The sequence below is a fragment of the Stenella coeruleoalba genome (genome assembly GCF_951394435.1).
Source record: "Stenella coeruleoalba genome assembly, chromosome: 10".
In the NCBI taxonomy this organism is placed as follows: Eukaryota; Metazoa; Chordata; class Mammalia; order Artiodactyla; family Delphinidae; genus Stenella; species Stenella coeruleoalba.
Window position 1 is genome coordinate 22,796,396 of NC_137156.1, and position 17,090 is coordinate 22,813,485.

Consider the following 17,090-nt stretch of genomic DNA (forward strand, 5'->3'; position numbering starts at 1 on the left):
TGTAAAGCTGCTGTGTAACTTAACTTGTAAATAATAAAATCTAAGTGAATATATGAGATCGAATTTCCATGTCACCTTCTCTGAATCTCTAAGGTTCCCCATAGCTTTACTCTAAAAATATTTTTATTAATAGATATTAAATAATGTACAGAAGGAAAAGGAGCTGGTGTTAACGTTCTATTTGTTCTGTTATGTTCTCTGCTCTTTACCCTAGCTCTTCTCGTGTCTTGCCTACTTTTCTGGGCATTTTCTTAGCATGGGGATCTTCTAGCTCCTTGGCCTTGTAATAGTGGGGAGCCACCTCCAGAAGCCAACTGCTCTCAATCTCCAATACCTGGAAGGGACGAGAAAAAATCAGCAGGGCTCCCTTCTGTCCAACCTAGTTTCTGATGTGTGCGTGTGATTTAAAAGAAGGTTCTCTTCTTTCCCCTTTGGCTGCAGGGCTAGGTGAAAGGGTACCTGGCTCTAATACTCTGGATCCCAGGGGCAGACACACATCTCTACATGTTATTCAAGAGCACAAGTAAGCTAACCCTAAACAAAAGCCTGAACATAAAGACTGAAATACACTCAGGATGGAGCTCATATCTGCTTTGTTCATTATCACCCCGGCACCTGAAACACTGAGAATGGGCATTCAAACACTTAGTGAGTGAATAAACAGTTCTCAGATCTTAGCAGATGCTGAGACAGCTGTTAGGATGCATTTCTACCTTATCCTACCTTAAACCAAGGTGCTTTCCTATTTCTCTGCCCGTCCCAGCAACGTGAACCTGGGTTTTTAGCTTGCCAGGATACCGTCTCCCACACAATCCACCTGCCTGGGCAGGGCAAGGTCCCCTCACCTGTCTCATGAACTCTTTGGTGGTCAAGACAAGTTCGTGGTAGAGCAACCAGCGTGGCTGTTCCTCAAAGAGGGAAGAGTTGGGATGAATGAACACCGTCTGCTGCTGTTTCACTGTGCGGTAGCCGCTGCGAGTCAACCGTGCTGTGTGGTAAAAGTAACCAGCAGTGATGGCCTGTGGAGCAGGCGGGAAAGGAAGTCAGTGGGAAAGGCAAGGACCCTCAGCACTCACTGCCTTTTTAGTTCAGGCTTTGGGAGAACTAGAAAGGTAAGGGCCTTTCAGTGGTCCGGAAAGCAAGCACAGGGAGAGCACACCTTCCACAGGGGAAGGGGCACGTTCTCAGGCCCCTGGCCCCAGAGGAGAAGCTTGCTCCTCGGGAGACACTGGGTGGACAGCAGCAGACTAGAAACACTGACCTTTCGGACACGGATATAGTCCCCCTGGCAGGAACTGAGACCGACTTCCACGCGTTCCAGGAGCCCCTCCAGCTGTTCCCGCACATCCCGGGCTCGGCGCATCGATCTGAACTGTACAAAGTTCTCATAGCACCACTGGGAAGAGTAACCACTCTCAGCCCACTGTGAAAAGGGTTGAAAAAGAGGGGGGGAAGAGGGGCTGTTAAGTATACAGCGGAACCAGAGTCCCCCACGTCCCCCTCGCTCCCACTCACCCAAGCCCAGTGACCTGTGTATAAACGTTCAGCAGAACCAGGTGGTCCCCCCCAGGGAGGAAGAAGTTGACACGAGCATTGTCGGCATGGACGACCTTGTCCTTGGGTCGGTAGAAGATGGAGTTGTTGACAGAGAGCATGGCAGCCACTGTCAGGATCTCCTCCGAACAGCTGTACCTGGGGCAGGAAGGGAAAGGCATGGGAGTTCAAAGCGAGACACAGCAACAGGAACAGGAACAGGTGCAGTGAGGAGGAAAGTGATCACTGCGTGGTGGATGTCCTCACGTGGGGACAGCAAGTTGGGCTAACGGCTACAAATCAGAGAGTAGATTGATGGTGGCAGGGGCAACGGTATGGGGGTGAAGGAGGTGAGGGTCAGGTTATAGATAAAACGGTTAACAGGAGAGAGATCCAGGGAGGCAGGGGCAGGAAGGCACCGGGGCCCTCTGAGGTTCTGCAGTACGAAGGTGCACATTATAGCAATCCCTTTAAGTTCACGTAATGACATTTAACCTCAACCATAGCAGAGAAAGGGCATTTAAAGGTGGTCCCTCCACAGCTGTTTCTAAATGCTCTAGTCTGAAACCTTAGGAATGAGTAAGTCCCCAAACCAGCCCTCACTCAGCACTCCTCACAATGGAAAATCTTCCACTTTCATTCATGCCCCCAAATTTTCTACACGCTTGTCAATTTCACCCATCTGATAATCATAACCAAAGACAGGACAGTGTCTTACTGATCCCTGTGGGCCTCAAAAGGGGCAATAAAAGTTATCTAATAACTTGTTATTTGTTAAAGAATAATGTGGTGGACAGAAAAAGCAAGATCGCAAAGATGGCTCCAGAGACAGAAAGAGGCAGGGCCAGTGTGTGTGCTGGGGGCCCGGCCGAGTCAGGGGCTTACTTCTCAGAGGCCAGGATCATTTTAGACAGCATGGGGTCCACCGGCAGCTCTGCCATCTTTCGACCAGACTAAGGAGAGGAAAGAGAGAGTTGAGGCCACTCCTCCCTCAGGTGTCCCGCCAACTCTCGAGGGGTCACCCCAGCCTTCCTCCTGCCCCAGCCTGCCGCCCTCCCACCTCACCGTGGTGAGCTCCCCAAGGTGGTTGAGGGCCCCCAGCGCGTACAGCTGCTCCAAAGCCAGCAGCAGGGTCTCATATGGCGGAGGGTCCAGGAAATCAAAGTGCATTAGGTCGTGGATTCCTGGAGAAAGATGTGAGGGGTAGAACAGAGTCCCTTCACAAGGACAAGCTAGCCCCACCCCTTCTGTCTCAGGAGGACTGGGGGACCCCAGTCACCTAAACTCTTGAGCAGCAACACGACGTTGCCCAGGCTGGTCCTCTGAATCTCGGGCACTGTGGTTTCTTCCAGCTCGTGCTGATAGGCCCAGGCGGTATACAGGCGGAAGCACTTCCCTGCAGCCACCCGACCCGCCCGACCAGCTCGCTGACTGGCTGAGGCCTGGAAAGAAAGGACAGTTTGTCAGGCCCACGGACCATCTGGTGATGGAAAAGAGAAAGGGCAGTATTTCTGCAAGAAATCTGGGAGGGTGTGGACCGCTAATCCCCCTTGCTCTAAGCAGCCTCCACCGCTTCTGAGCTGGCCTGTTCTCCCCCTCGCCCCGTGGAGACCCTGCTCAAGCCCAGGCCAACCTTGCTGCAGGGTGTGACGGTGAGCGATTCCATGCCCGTGCGCGGGTTGTAGCTCTTCTGCTTACAGAACCCCGGGTCCAGCACGTAAATGATGCCCTCGATGGTGAGCGAGGTCTCGGCGATGTTCGTTGCCACAACTACCTGAATGAGAGGATGTGGGATCGCCGGTAAATCCCACCCACCTAGTTACCCAGAGGAAGTAATTCTGGAATACGTGGAGTAGATGAACAGGTGCAAAGGAGCAGGAGCTGAGGAGATTTGTGGCCAAGGTCGGGAGAGGGGGACAGGCCAGTAGAAGAGGGGAGATGTGGGGATTAGCAGGGCATAAGGCGGAAAGGACAGGAAAGGAAATGAAGGGGGTTCAGGGGTTTTTTCAGAGGTGGGAGCTGGGGGTGTCAGGTTCCAGCCCCATCTTCCCCACTGTCACTTTTTTTTTTTTTTAATTTGTTTTTTAGTTTTTGGCCGCACCGCACAGCATGTGGGATCTTAGTTCCCCCATCCAGGGATCAAACCTGCGACCCCTGCAGTGGAAGCGTGGAGTCCTAACCACTGGACCTCGAGGGAAGCCCCACTGTCACTTTCATATTCACCTTTACACGTTACTCCCTAAAACAGCCCCCTGATGAGTCTCCCTGCTCTACTCCTAGCCCTGGTTACACGGCATCCAGAATGGTCCTTTTAAAATGTGAGCCTGTCACATCACTCCCCGCCATCCATCAGTGGCCTCCCACCCTACCTGAGAATCACATCCAAACCCCTTCAGGCCCTGAGTCCTCCAGGCCCTGGCTACTTTTCTGATCTCATCTCCTAGCACCAGGGCTCCTCGCTCCATCCCTGCCCACTGCTGAGCTCGCCTCACGCCCATCCTCACGCCCGCCCTCCGCGTGCGCTATTCCCTCTACTTGGCGCGCTCTTCTCCCAGATGTCAGCCTGGCTCCTTCCCTGGCCTGGGTGAGGCCCCAGCTTCACTCTCACCTTATCAGAGAGGGAGAGGCCTTCCCTACACCCTAAGGAAAATCCCTTCCTGCCATTCCTCTCCTGACACCCCGGAGTCAGCCTCCGTCTTCCCATGCCGCACTGTACCTCTTCAGAGCATTTGCCACAAATTGCTATCAGGTATTTATGTGTTCATTGTCTCCTAACTTATATTAGACTAAACTCCATGAGGCTAGCGACTTGTTTTGTTCATTGCTGTACCCTCATCCCCTAGAACAGTACCTGGAACATGGGAGGAACTCTTTAAATATTTGTTGAATGAAAAGTTACATCTTTGCTCAAAATCCTTTGATGGCCACTAACTGGTCTAAAGTCCACACTCTTTCTCCTGCCATCAAAGGCCCTCTCTAATCACCATTCAAAGTTGTTTTTAGCCTGTCTCCCACTACTTCACCATGTGAGCCTTCCCCTAAGCCTGCTGGAGTGCTCTGACTTCAGACACCCCTTAAGCCTTCCTCTGATATTCCGCCATCATCTTCCCTAAAGGTCCTCCAGACCAAATCCCGCCTCCTGGCACCCCAAGGGCCTCCCTTCTCCTCTGCACCTCCACCATGCTCACTTTCTGGATCACACATTTGGCTATCTCCCCATTCCCGTTGTCATCACCCTCTCTCTCCAGCTCCAGAGGCAAGGAACTGCCACCCCGCCTCGCAGCTGCAGCAGTGCCCAGGACACACCCTGCACAGGGCAGGCACACACTTTCCTTTTCACTACTAGTTGCGTGAACCACACGGGTGAAGAATGTGGGTTTCTCCAACTGACCTTCCGTGCCCCAGGGGGCGTGGGCTGGAAGATCCGCGCCTGCATATCGGAAGGCAGGTTGGCATAAATGGGCAGCACCAGGAGCTCCCGGATTTTGGAGCCCAGGCGGCGGCAGCGATCCTGGAGCATCTCACAGGCAGCCTCAATCTCCTCCTGGATTTGGGTGGGGAGAGCTGTGTGGGACCCAGAGTCACGAGAGGCTGACCTGCCAGCCCCGTCTTCCCCTGGGATACACACATCACACCCCCTCCCCCACATCACGCACCTGTCCTGTCAGGAACACCAGGATATCCCCAGGGGGCTGGGTCACATGAATCTGCAGCACAGACACCACACAGGCCTCCAGGTAGTCTGCCTCTGGAGCCTGTGGGGGGAGGAGGCAGGGTCACAGGAAGGCCACCTGCTCAGGCAAATCTCTTCCTCTCCTCCCAGCTCGACATACACTTTATCCCAGTTTCCCTTTGGACTCTCCATCCCTTCCTCCCCTCCTTGGGACAATCTCCTTCAAAGGCTCCACTGCCTTTACTCTTAAGCCCAACCTCCCTGAGGGGGCACCTTGGTATAGAAGATGTCAACTGGAAACCTGCGTCCAGGGATCCGGAAGACGGGGGCGTCATCAAAGAAGGTGGAAAAGCGGGCAGTGTCCAGTGTGGCTGAAGCCACCAGGACCTTGAGCTCAGGTCGGAATCGAGCAACATCCTTGATCAACCCAAAGAGAATGTCTGTGTGCAGGGTCCGTTCGTGGGCCTCATCCACCATCACCACGCTGAGGAAGGAACGGGGGCACCAGTGAGCAAGGGGAGGTGGGTAATGCAGGAGGGGACACTGGGGTCGCCGGATGAGAGGACAGGCCCCTATCCTGGCTAGGAAGGAACAGACAGACCTGAAGCACCATGATGTGAACAGCCCCGAAGCTCCCGGGGTCCTCTGGGGCACCTGCCGTGCATCCCTGATTGACCCTGATGCCTCTTTCTGGAGAGAGGGGCCGGGTGAGCCCTCCCACCCCAACCTGAGAGGACTCTGCAGGCTTCTTGGTCTCCTCGTAACTTAGCTACAAGTGTGTCACCTTCTTTCTCCTTGCTCTAGTCTTTGGATTTCCTGCCAAGCCCGCAGGAGCTCATCCACCACATCAACCCTTTGTGCCTAACTGTGACCATGATGGTGAAGTCCTCAGCCATTTCACAAAGCAGGCTGGCGTGATGGGAAAACCCCACAGCCTGAACACTCTCACATTAGCTGGCCTTCCATGGGTTCTCAGAGGTTTTTCCTCTGAGGAAAGGACCAAATCGTATCTGTCCCATTGCTCCACTGTAACCTTCTAGGACCGGAAATCCAGTCTCCTAAGAGCTGAAAAGGCAAGTACTGCTCAGCTGGCCTGGCTCCACCCTCATCCCATCCATGAATCACTTCTCCCCCACAAGACATGCTCATCCAACCCCTGCTTGGCCAATGCCGGCACTGAGAACTCATTATTCACGGATCAAGCCACTCCAAGACGTGGGCCAGAGGCTTAAGAGTCAGGGCGCAAGCACTCTGACAGCCCCCGCAATCTCTGCCACACTATGGCTTGTCAGTATTGATCTGAAATCCGCCTCCCTGTAACCTCCCCCATGGCTCCTAGCTGTGCTCTCTGGGGTCACATAAAACAAGTCTGGTCCCTTTCTCATGTAATAATAGCCCTTCACACATTTAGAGGGAACCAGGATGTCTGAGTTTTCCCCTCCAAGCTGAACATTCTAAGTTTTTGCAAGTGGTCTTCACGTGGCTTCTCAACAGCACCATTCTACCATCCTGGTTGTTTTCTGAACTCTGGGAACAACTGGGGAGACACAGAAAGGCTTTCTCTGTAGCCTCTTCTACCCTCCGGGCCCATCTCAGTTCTAAGACTGTTCGAACCATAAAGATTCAAAAACTGGTGAACAGGACTTCCCTGGTAGCGCAGTGGTTAAGAATCCGCCTGCCAAGGCAGGGGACACAGGTTCAGACCCTGGTCCAGGGAGATCCCACATGCCGTGGAGCAACTAAGCCCATGCGCCACAACTACTGAGCCTGCGCTCTATAGAGTGCAGGAGCCACAACTACTGAGCCCACGTGCTACAACTACTGAAGCCCGTGCACCTAGAGCCCGTGCTCCACAACAAGAGAAGCCACCGCAATGAGAAGCCCGCGCACCGCAACGAAGAGTAGCCCCTGCTCGCCACAGCTAGAGAAAGCCCGTGCGCAGCAACGAAGACCCAACACAGCCAAAAATAGATAAATAAATAATTTAAGAAAAAAGAGGGGCTTCCCTGGTGGCGCAGTGGTTGAGAGTCTGCCTGCTGATGCAGGGGACGCGGGTTCGTGCCCCGGTCCGGGAAGATCCCACATGCCGCAGAGCGGCTGGGCCCGTGAGCCATGGCCGCTGAGCCTGCGCGTCTGGAGCCTGTGCTCCGCAACGGGAGAGGCCACAGCAGTGAGAGGCCCGCGTACCGCAAAAAATATATATATATATAAAGAAAGAAAGAAAAAAGAACTGGTGGATAAATCAGAAGAGAAGACAATGTCCAAAATGGCCAGGTGGGAAGATAGGAGGGAAAAGCCAAAGATTAAAGGAGATAAAGGAAGGTACTGAAGAACAGGAGGGCAGCAGACCGGAGGGAGGTGAAGGCGGGCAGCACCCCCTCTCGTGGGAGCTGGGGGGCCTGTGCATACCTGTAACTCGCAAGGTCAGGCTCAGAGAGGAACTCCCGGAGAAGCATCCCATCCGTCATGTAGCGCAGGACAGTTCGCTCTGATGTGCAGTCCTCAAAGCGGATGCTGTAGCCGACCTGTCATGTGGGCCATTAGTGATCGACAGTTGGGCTGTTGCCCCCAGAAGGGAGGGCAAAGGGACAAGGGTGAGCACCTGGACCAGTGGGGGTTGAGGGGACCTGCAGGCAGCGGGGACTGAGTCCCAGACCCTAGGGGCTCCCCTCGTCCCTCAGTCCTCACAGATCTCACCTCATTCCCAAGCTTCACACCCATCTCCCGGGCCACTCGGGCAGCCACACTCATGGCTGCCACTCTCCGGGGCTGGGTGCAGGCAATCTTCACACCTTTCTTTGTGTAACCCTGCATGACAAGAAGAAAGAGGAGGTTTTCACTTTGACAAATATGCAGCTGGGGCCCAGCAATTCAGAGAAGTTGGAAATGCAGGGCAGGAGGAACAGAGAAACAGACAGAGCAGAAAACCAGACAAGAAGGGCAAACGGATAGGATGGCAGACCCAGGGCCCACAAAGGGTCCTCACCCAGCCCTAGGCAGTCCCAGCCCTTTGGGTCATCAAGTTCGGGGCTTTGTGAGATTCAAGCTGGAAAAGGACTGACCGGCTGGGCAGACCCAAAAGCAAGGGGAACAAGGGAAGGTAAAAAAGCAGGAAAAGTCTTTTCACTCCTCATTCCTTGGCCCTGCAGAGGAGCAGAGGCCGGGCTGGTGGAGCGGGGTCCATGTTCACACCCACACGCCACCATCTAACCGTCTATACCTCCTTCCAACGCTAACCTACAGAACACCTATCAGGCATGGACACCGTGGCAGGAAGTGAGAACAGAAGCATGAAAAGGGTGTGGTCCTTATTCTCGAGAACCTCACCACTTAGCAGAAAAGACTAAAGGACTGAAATACAGAAGGAAAGTGACTACTCAAAATCCCACGTAAAAGAGCTGACAGGACTGTGCTGGTCAGCGCCAGCGGAGGCTGAGGCTGCCGTACCTCCTCAAAGAGGTACTGTGGGATTTGGGTGGTCTTGCCCGAGCCTGTCTCGCCTTCGATGATGAGGACCTGATGACTAGCAATGGCGGCCAGCAGCTCCTCGCGGAACGGGAACACTGGGAGGCTGCGGCGGACGACCTGGATGGACTCCTTCTGCTGGGCCTGGGTTGGAACGGGTGGGGCTGACGGCTCCTGAGAAGGAGGAGAAGGGCTGTGAGTTTCAGGGCCGGCTCCCACGCTCCTCGGGACATCCCAGCGCCCACCACCTCACCTCATCACCCTGGAGCTGAGTGGCCCGGACGAACTCGATGGTCTCCTCTTCCTCCAGCACCAGCTGATACTTGGGCTCCTGGGAGGCAGCATCTCGGGCCCCAAACTTCAGGGACGCTGCCCCGAGCCGGGCCTCCTCCCAGCGCCGCTGCTCCTCCCCAGGGGCACCGGACTCCTCCTCCACTAGATCCACCGCTCGTGCTGGCTAAAGAGAGAGGGGCACGTGGAGACAGAGCTGCCCTCTCTGCCCAGCACCCCCTCCCCAGCCGCTACCCCCGCCCCCGGAGAAAGGCAAGACAAGGAAGGGGCCAACCAAGCCACCGCCCAAGCCCCGGAAGTCTTCCCTCCCATCTGCTCGGGGACCGGGGCTGAAGCGGTGACCCCCTCGCCTCACCTGTCCTCGCGTCTCCTCAGGCATGTGGTAGCGATTGGTGGCCTCCAGCTTCTCCTGCTCCCCAGCCGCCCGGTACTCCCGGGCCAGATCCCGCACTCGCCGCTTGTATCTGAGCTCACGCCGCTCATGTTGGCTCAGCTCCACATCCCCAAAGAGGAACTCCTCGTCCACCAGCTCAGCCTCCAGGTCCTCAAGCTTCTCGCGCTCCCGCTTGGCCAGGTATTCTCGGCGGGATTTCTTCCGCAGCTCAGGGACCTGGGTCAGCCCAGGGCAGTCAGAGCCTCTTCTCGCTGGAAGAGTGACCCTTTTCCTCACATACCCCTAAGAGTGACAACCTCCGACAGGCCGGCAAGAGAACCTAAAGATGTGTCCTCTACCTTCCTTCCCTCTGCACTGGACAACGCGACTGACGACATGCCCAACGCTGGGCCGACACGCTGCCTTCCAGCAGGAGGATCCAGCTGGACGTCCTTCCAGGCAGCCTGACCATCTTTGCCAATATAAATTAACTAGAGCTAAGGTGATTATGTGCATATTTTATATCGTACTCTCGCTGTTTTATTCGACTTAGTGGAAAGGGGAAAAACATAACAGCTGATACCAGCATTTGGAAGCACAGGTCTCAAACTGAAAACAACTGAGACAGTTGGAAACCCTGGGTGAGCCAAAAATAGGTATTCTTCCTCCCCAGTGATATGCTCCCCCGTCTTGAACCAAATGACTGCAGTTTGAGGAAAAGGGAAAAATAAATTACACACAAAAAGGTTGGAAGCATCAGAGAGTGGTTCTGTGAGGCAAAATGTAATGAGGGATGTTTAGCTCGGGGACTAACTTCTCCCCCTCAGACAATGGGTCATTTGGCTTCTACGTGTTTCCTTTCAATACAGGCTTTTCAGGACACACTGTGGATGACAGAAGACTGGCCACATGCTGAAGGCCTTTCTGAACCCTAACCCTAAGCCCTCCCACTGTGGCAACACAATCTTCCCTGTGTTCACAACAAGCTCCTCTACTGCAGTGACAAAACCCCACTGCTGCCCTCCCCTTGGGGGCCCTGATTTGATTTAATTGCTTGGTTTTTCTTGTTTGTTCTATCACGTCTTAAAATGGAGTTTATGCTCATGACCTGACCTGAGTACCACAATCAAATACTCCTTCGGCCTGATGGGTGAGGCAGATGGATGTCTTTTTAAAATATGGGCAAGAAATCAGGGCAATTTGAGCATCGAAAAGAATAATGATATGCAATTATAAAATACTGAGAAATAAAAATTCATGAGTCCAACATGACATGCGTACAAACAACGGGAAAAAAACTTCTGTCACCGGTGAGGTGACTATTACAGCAGACTCTTTACTCTGAAAATTAGTAATTAAAAGGAAACGATTAAGCATTTGCCCTCACTTTGAGGAAGGCACTGTAGCCCATTCCTTGTTGTTGAGGAAAAGTTCTTCTTTATATAAAAAGGCTAGCTGATAAATGTAGAAGGAATGTCAGGATCCAAAAATCACCACTTTGCAATCCCCCATGACATAAGTGATTCAGGAAAGGATTAGCAGTGGTTGCTAAACCATTAGCTGAGAGGCTGCTGGCAGGAAGGATACCAGCACTAACGCGCACACAGCTGGACAGTGTGTCCCCCTGATATGATGGGCACGTCACCACCCAAGAGGTGTTGCTGCCACAGCTGTTTAATCTGAGTCTAAGCAAGCTGTGGACCCAATTTCCACTTTAAAGAAAGCACTGGGACAGAACTTAATACCACAAGATAAGGATCAGATAAATCCAGAATGTAGAACACGGTACAAGATGAGACAGAAAGAAAGAGAGAGAAGGGGGAAGTGAAACAAACTGAAGAAACCTAACAACCAAATGCAATGCGTGAACCCTGACTGGATTCCAGTTTGCAAAAAGCAGTTATTAAAGACATTTTGGGGTAACTGGGGAAATCTTACTGTAGGCAGGTTCTTAGTTGATATATGAGAAACATCTGCCTGGGTGTGACAAAGGCACTGTGGTTTTAGAGAAATATCATACCAGGTACATGCTGACGGGACAAAATGCCATGATGTCTAAAACTTTTAAATGGTTCAAAAAGAGAGGAAAAGAAAAAAGCCGCCATTTACATAGGCATTGCAGGGACTTCTCTGGTGGCGCAAGGGTAAGAATCCGCCTGCCAATGCAGGGAACACAGGTTCGAGCCCTGGTCTGGGAAGATCCCACATACCACGGAGCAACTAAGCCCATGCGCCACATCTACTGAGCCTGCGCTCTAGAGCCCACACGCCACAACTACTGAAGCCTGTATGCCTACAGCCCGTGATCCGCAACAAAAGAAGCCACCGCAATGAGAAGGCCGCGCACCATAATGAAGAATAGCCCCCCATCGCTGCAACTAGAGAAAGCCCACGCGCAGCAACAAAGACCCAACTCAGCCAAAATATAAATAAATAAATAAATTTTTTAAAAAATTGCCATATACTATTCTTTCAATTTTTCTATTTGTTTGAAAATTTTCATAATTGAAAAAGAAAAGAATAATTCAGGAAAGTAAAAACACTACACCAGCATCGAGAGATGTCTCAGAAGTCTGACCACAGTCACTTTGTGGGGTGTGAGCTGAGATGGATATGTCAGGAGAGAGCTGATGGCCACTAGGCCATTTTCGGGACACCAAGAGCCTCAAAATTCTTTGGGGAAATCTAAGTGTGACTTAATGGGAAGACCAGGCCTTTGGAAAACTGCAACTCTACCTAGGCTAACCCCGTAACAAGTCCAGTTCATGAATTACAAGGGCTCTGTCCCCGTGCAGTGAGAAGACCAAATCAGGAAACCAGTGGGAGATCACAAGGCCCCGTGGGGCACGGAGGGATCAGGTGGTAAGAAGGTATGTGGAGATGCTGTACCCAAGCTCAGGGGTCAGCACGCCCGTGGGCAGCAGGACTCTGCTCTGCCCCTGTCCTGCAGCCGCCCCTTGAACACCCAGCTGCCTTTGGAGTACATCTCTTTAACTCTCAGGAACAGGGAAAGCTCACACTCTCCTCACTAACACACAGTGTGATCTGATCCTAGGAGTCAAAGAGGGTTTCTGGGCCGTTTTCTTCCCTCTACAACTTAATCCATCCTCAGCAGGCTCCTGTCAACCAAGCCCCCTCCTCCAGAGACCCAACACCCCACCAGCAGCTCCACTGCACTTCCTGTGCACACTTTCTCCCTATCCTTAACCACACTCCTTCAGTAAGTCTTTCCTTTTGTCTTCCTGGGCACTGGGACTCACCATGGCTTTCCGGTCTTCCTCAGCCATCTTGAGGCGCTTCTGAGCCTCTTCATAAGCCTAGGAGAAGAAGGCAAGAGTGGCCAAAAGTCCCCACACCCACAGCCATTGCCCTTCTAGAATCACAGGTATCATCCTGATGTTCCCTAGCAAAAAAAATGTTCCCCGGCACAAAGAAATGTTCCCCCTTCACTGAGGAATCTCTGGGGCTGCAGGTTCAGCAGAGAGCCACCTTAGCCCAAAGACCCAAAGACATTACCAGATCACTGGAGGCAGCCCCTTGTCTTCCCAGAGATCACTATCTGCAATCACACCCAACCTCACACTGGACCCAGGGATCTTCTGGGCACTGACGGGACGTGCTGCTCCTACACACCTTCTTGTCTGACCGCTCCAGGACGTTGCGAGTCCGGTCCTTGTCCCGCTGCCGAACCCGCTCGGCGAACGCATCACGCTCCTCCAGGTCCTGAAGGCGCTCTCGCTCTGTTCGCTCCCACTCATCCTCTGACTCTGGCTTCTCCATCTGCTGTTTACTCCCCCTGCAGCCCAGCCCAGAGCATTAACTAAGGGCATCCAGAGGCTTACTGTCCCATCATCCACCTGCCCCATCCTCTCTCACCCTACTTCTGACTTACTGTGTCTTCCTCTTTTCTTTCTCAGAAAACTCTTCCTCCTCTTCTTCTTCCTCTTCCTCCTGACGTTTCTTCCTGAGGTGTTTCCGTTTTTTCAGCTTCTTCCGGAGACTGCTCCCGGCCCTGCCCACAGTCTCCTCGCTGCTCTCCTCACTGTCCTCCAGCAACCTGTAGGATCGGTTCTTTTCCAGCAGGGCTCTGGCCTCTCGCTCTGCTGCCCGAGCTGGCTTTTCCACCACAGCCTTCCTTGGGACCTGTCAGAAGAGGAGAGGATAAGGGGGTGTGACCAACTCCTGATCCCTGCCCACCTACTCTGCCCTGTTCCTAATTTAAGGAGTAACTTGACCTTAAACCGGCCTTCATCCTCTCCCTTCCCCAAGGCTTCACACCATGTCCATCAGCCTGAATAGGGCCTCTCAGCTTCCAAACTTCTTTTCAGTCGTTCATTTAACAAACATTTATCGAAGCCTGTCCCATGCACCCACTGCTAGGTACTAGAGATACAGGGATAAATAAAGAGACAAAAACTCTTGCCCTCATGGAGTTTACATACTCATATCCAATTCTCAACTGCTCAGCCTCTGTTCTTCCCAATGACTAAGTCATTCCTACCCAAGGACTGGCCAGGATTGTTGTGCAGAGGCCTGTCACAGGCCTGGCACTGTACCAGACTCCAGGGATACACTGGTAAACAGATTAACATAAAGTTCCTACTCTCCCATCCCTTACATTCTAACCTCATTTCTCACCAAGCATCTTATGGGATATCCACACCAGGTTATCCACCATTCTCTGAACAAGCTCAACACTTTTAGTATTACTGGATACTTTCTAAGCTCTAATTCTGCAAGGTGCAGTTAGGTGGTAGGAATACAAAGACAAGAAATACAGTCTTGTCGGGCTTCCCTGGTGGCGCAGTGGTTAAGAACCCTCCTGCCAAGGTACGGGACATGGGTTTGAGCCCTGGTCTGGGAAGATCCCACATGCCGCGGAGCAACTAAGCCCCTGCACCAAAACTACTGAGTGGACGCTCTAGAGCCCACAAGCCACAACTACTGAGCCCACGTGCCACAACTATTGAAGCCTGCGAGCCTAGAGCCCATGCTCTGTAACGAGAAGCCACTGCAATGAGAATCCCACACACCGCAACGCAGAGTAGCCCCTGCTTTCCGCAACTAGAGAAGGCCCACGTGCAGCAACGAAGACCCAACGCAGCCAAAAATAAAATAAATAAATTTATTTTAAAAATATTTCATTAAAAAAAGAAATACAGTCTTGTATTTCTTTACAAGAGCTAACCTTTACACCTGTACTCTTCTCCCCTCTCTACGTGACAAATTCCAGGGAATCTTTGGGTCTGCTTTTCCCGATCCCAACTCCCACCCCTTCTGCCCTCCCACAGCACCGGCCTACACATCTATTCTATAGCCTCGCTATTCAAAGGATGGTCTGTGGACCACCAGCCATCACCTGTAAACTTGTTAGATTTGTTAGAAATGAAGAAACGAAGAATCCATCCCAGACCTACCGAATCGGAACCCGCATTTTAACAAAAGCCCTGGATGAATCCTGTACCTGTTAAAGTTTGAGAAACACTGCTCTATAGCGCTTAATCCAACACACTTAAACCATTCTCAATCTTCTCCACGGAAGTAGACGTCCAGCCCGTAGGCGATAACGGACAAAGAAGAAATTCTGGTGAACTGAGCTTATTTAATTCTCGGTTGGACAGTTAGCCCGACCTCACCAGGACAAATAACCTGGGGGCGCCGCCCCCGCTCCACCCCCTCTCCTGCCGCTCCCATGCCCGCCCCCCACCCCCACGCCGCACCTTGGTCCAGAGTCTCAAGGCGAAGTCCCGGGCCGGCCCACTGACGTCCAGGGTATCGGTGTCTCGCAAGCGCTGCACGAACTCCTCTGCCGAGGCGCAGCGCTGCGCGGTACCGATGAGGAACTGGGCCACATGCCGCTCGCTCAGTCCCAGCACCGAGTGCAGCTCGTCTTGCACCCAGCGCTCCAGCCCCGCCGGCGTCGCCATGGCGACTCACGCTCCCTATTCCCGGCCCTGAGAGTGTCTCGAGCAGCCTCGCTGGCGGCCGGGCGGGTCACCCGGAGGCCTGAAGCCCCGGGCCGGAGCCTCTGTTCCACAAAGAAGCTGCCTTAGGACCTGGGGGTTCGGTTTCCAACATCCCAAAGCAATCTCCCCGGACCTCGGAAGCCGGAAGTAGCTGCACTTTTTCCGGCCTAGGCACTACGGTGGCCGAGCGAAGTCAAATCTTGCGGAATTGTACTCGATGCTTGGGATAAAACATTTTCATTTCCTCCCCCACCGAATCTCTCTTTCGCCCTCTGTTGGTCACTCCTGGGTGTTACACTCACTCATTTCATTCCACAAATGCTGAGAGCCTAATGTGTGCTAGGCAGTTTTAGTTCCGGGGATATACCAAAGAACAAATCAGAAACAAATCCCTCACAGAATTTACAGTGGCTTGAGGGGGGCGGAGACAAGATACATAAAAAATAAAACATGTGGGCTTCCCTGGTGGCACAGTGGTTGAGAGTCCGCCTGCCGATGCAGGGGACACGGGGTCGTGCCCCGGTCCGGGAGGATCCCACGTGCCGCGGAGCGGCTGGGCCTGTGAGCCATGGCCGCTGAGCCTGCGCGTCCGGAGCCTGTGCTCCGCAACGGGAGAGGCCACAACAGTGAGAGGGCTGAGTACCGCAAAAATAAATAAATAAATAAATAGACATGTAAGTTCCATGGAGCCAAAAATAATGCAAGGTGTATGTGTGTGTGTGTGTGCGCGCGCGCGGCTCGTGGGGCAGTCTTTCAAATTAGAGGATCAGGTCCGTGCTTATTACAGATTAGGCCGTGCTGATTAGAAGTGATCTTTGCTAGGACTGGTACTTTCCGCAGAAGTGAATACAGGTTAGGCTTAAAAGAGGACTCCAGGCAGGAGAAGACTTGGGATGTGGAGAAAAAATAAAGGTGCCCGCTTTTCTTGGCGCTGTCTCTGGAAGTTATTTTAAAAGATCTGCAAACTAAGGAATGTGCAAACTGTATTCAGCATTTTTTTTTATTTTTCTTTTTGTATTCAGCTTTTTTTTTTTTTTTTGCTAACTGCTTGAGAAACTCACTGGTGACTGCTTAATTTTAAATAAGCAGAGTTTGTTGCTTGACTCTGCCGTCCTCTGTTTGATCCTGCTTCATACTTTTACAATTAATTGTATTTATCGACACTACGCTGGGAAAAGAAACATTTGTTATTCCAGTTAACAGCCACAGGTAGCCCCACATCATTGGCTTCTTTCTTTCTTTTTTAAAAATTTATTTATTTTTATTTTTGGCTGCGTTGGGTCTTCGTTGCTGCACGCAGGCTTACTGTGGTTGCGGTGAGCGGCAGTGCCGGCTTGTCATTGCAGTGGCTTCTCTTATTGCGGAGCACCGGCTCTAGGCGCACGAGCTCAGTAGTTGTGGCACATGGGCTCTAGACCGCAGGCTCAGTAGTGTAGTGCATGCCCTTAGTTGTTCGACAGCATGTGGGGTCTTCCTGGGCCAGGCCTCGAACCCGTGTCCCGTGCATTGGCAGGTGAATTCTTAACCACTGCACCACCAGGGAAGCCCTCATTAACTTATTGAATGCACTGCTTTCTATTTCTGAAATGGACTGTGGACACCCCTGGCACCTCAGAGCCTCTTGCTTCTGCTTTCCTGGGTCACAACTGATTAGGATCTTTACCTAATTAGCTACTCATGTAGTATCCTGTTTCCCTCCTACCCACATCCTCTCTGAAGTGGCTCATTCTTTTGACACCTTGCTTGTTCCCTTGCTGGTAAATTAAAGACCTTTGGCATATGTTTAAGA

The 17,090-nt window shown here is 52.5% G+C and overlaps 1 protein-coding gene across 2 annotated transcripts; it reads right to left on the reverse strand.

Moving 5' to 3' along the window:
- Positions 1-105: 105 nt before the first annotated feature.
- Positions 106-15,426, reverse strand: DHX16 (DEAH-box helicase 16). 2 transcript variants are annotated; one of them, XM_079934895.1, is made up of 20 exons: positions 15,056-15,426; positions 13,228-13,478; positions 12,969-13,131; positions 12,596-12,652; positions 9,318-9,572; positions 8,925-9,128; positions 8,654-8,845; positions 7,904-8,014; positions 7,616-7,731; positions 5,480-5,690; positions 5,190-5,288; positions 4,925-5,077; positions 3,167-3,307; positions 2,813-2,975; positions 2,599-2,717; positions 2,419-2,474; positions 1,530-1,692; positions 1,262-1,423; positions 846-1,019; positions 106-334 (listed from the first exon to the last, which is right to left on the reverse strand). In XM_079934895.1, the coding sequence occupies exons 1-20, from the start codon at positions 15,260-15,262 to the stop codon at positions 206-208; spliced, it is 3,126 nt and encodes a 1,041-aa protein (XP_079791021.1). In that variant the 5' UTR covers positions 15,263-15,426; the 3' UTR covers positions 106-205. The 2 variants fall into 2 exon arrangements, with proteins under 2 accessions (XP_079791021.1, XP_079791020.1); XM_079934894.1 differs by having other exon boundaries at positions 2,419-2,486.
- Between the last annotated feature and the right edge of the window lie 1,664 nt (positions 15,427-17,090).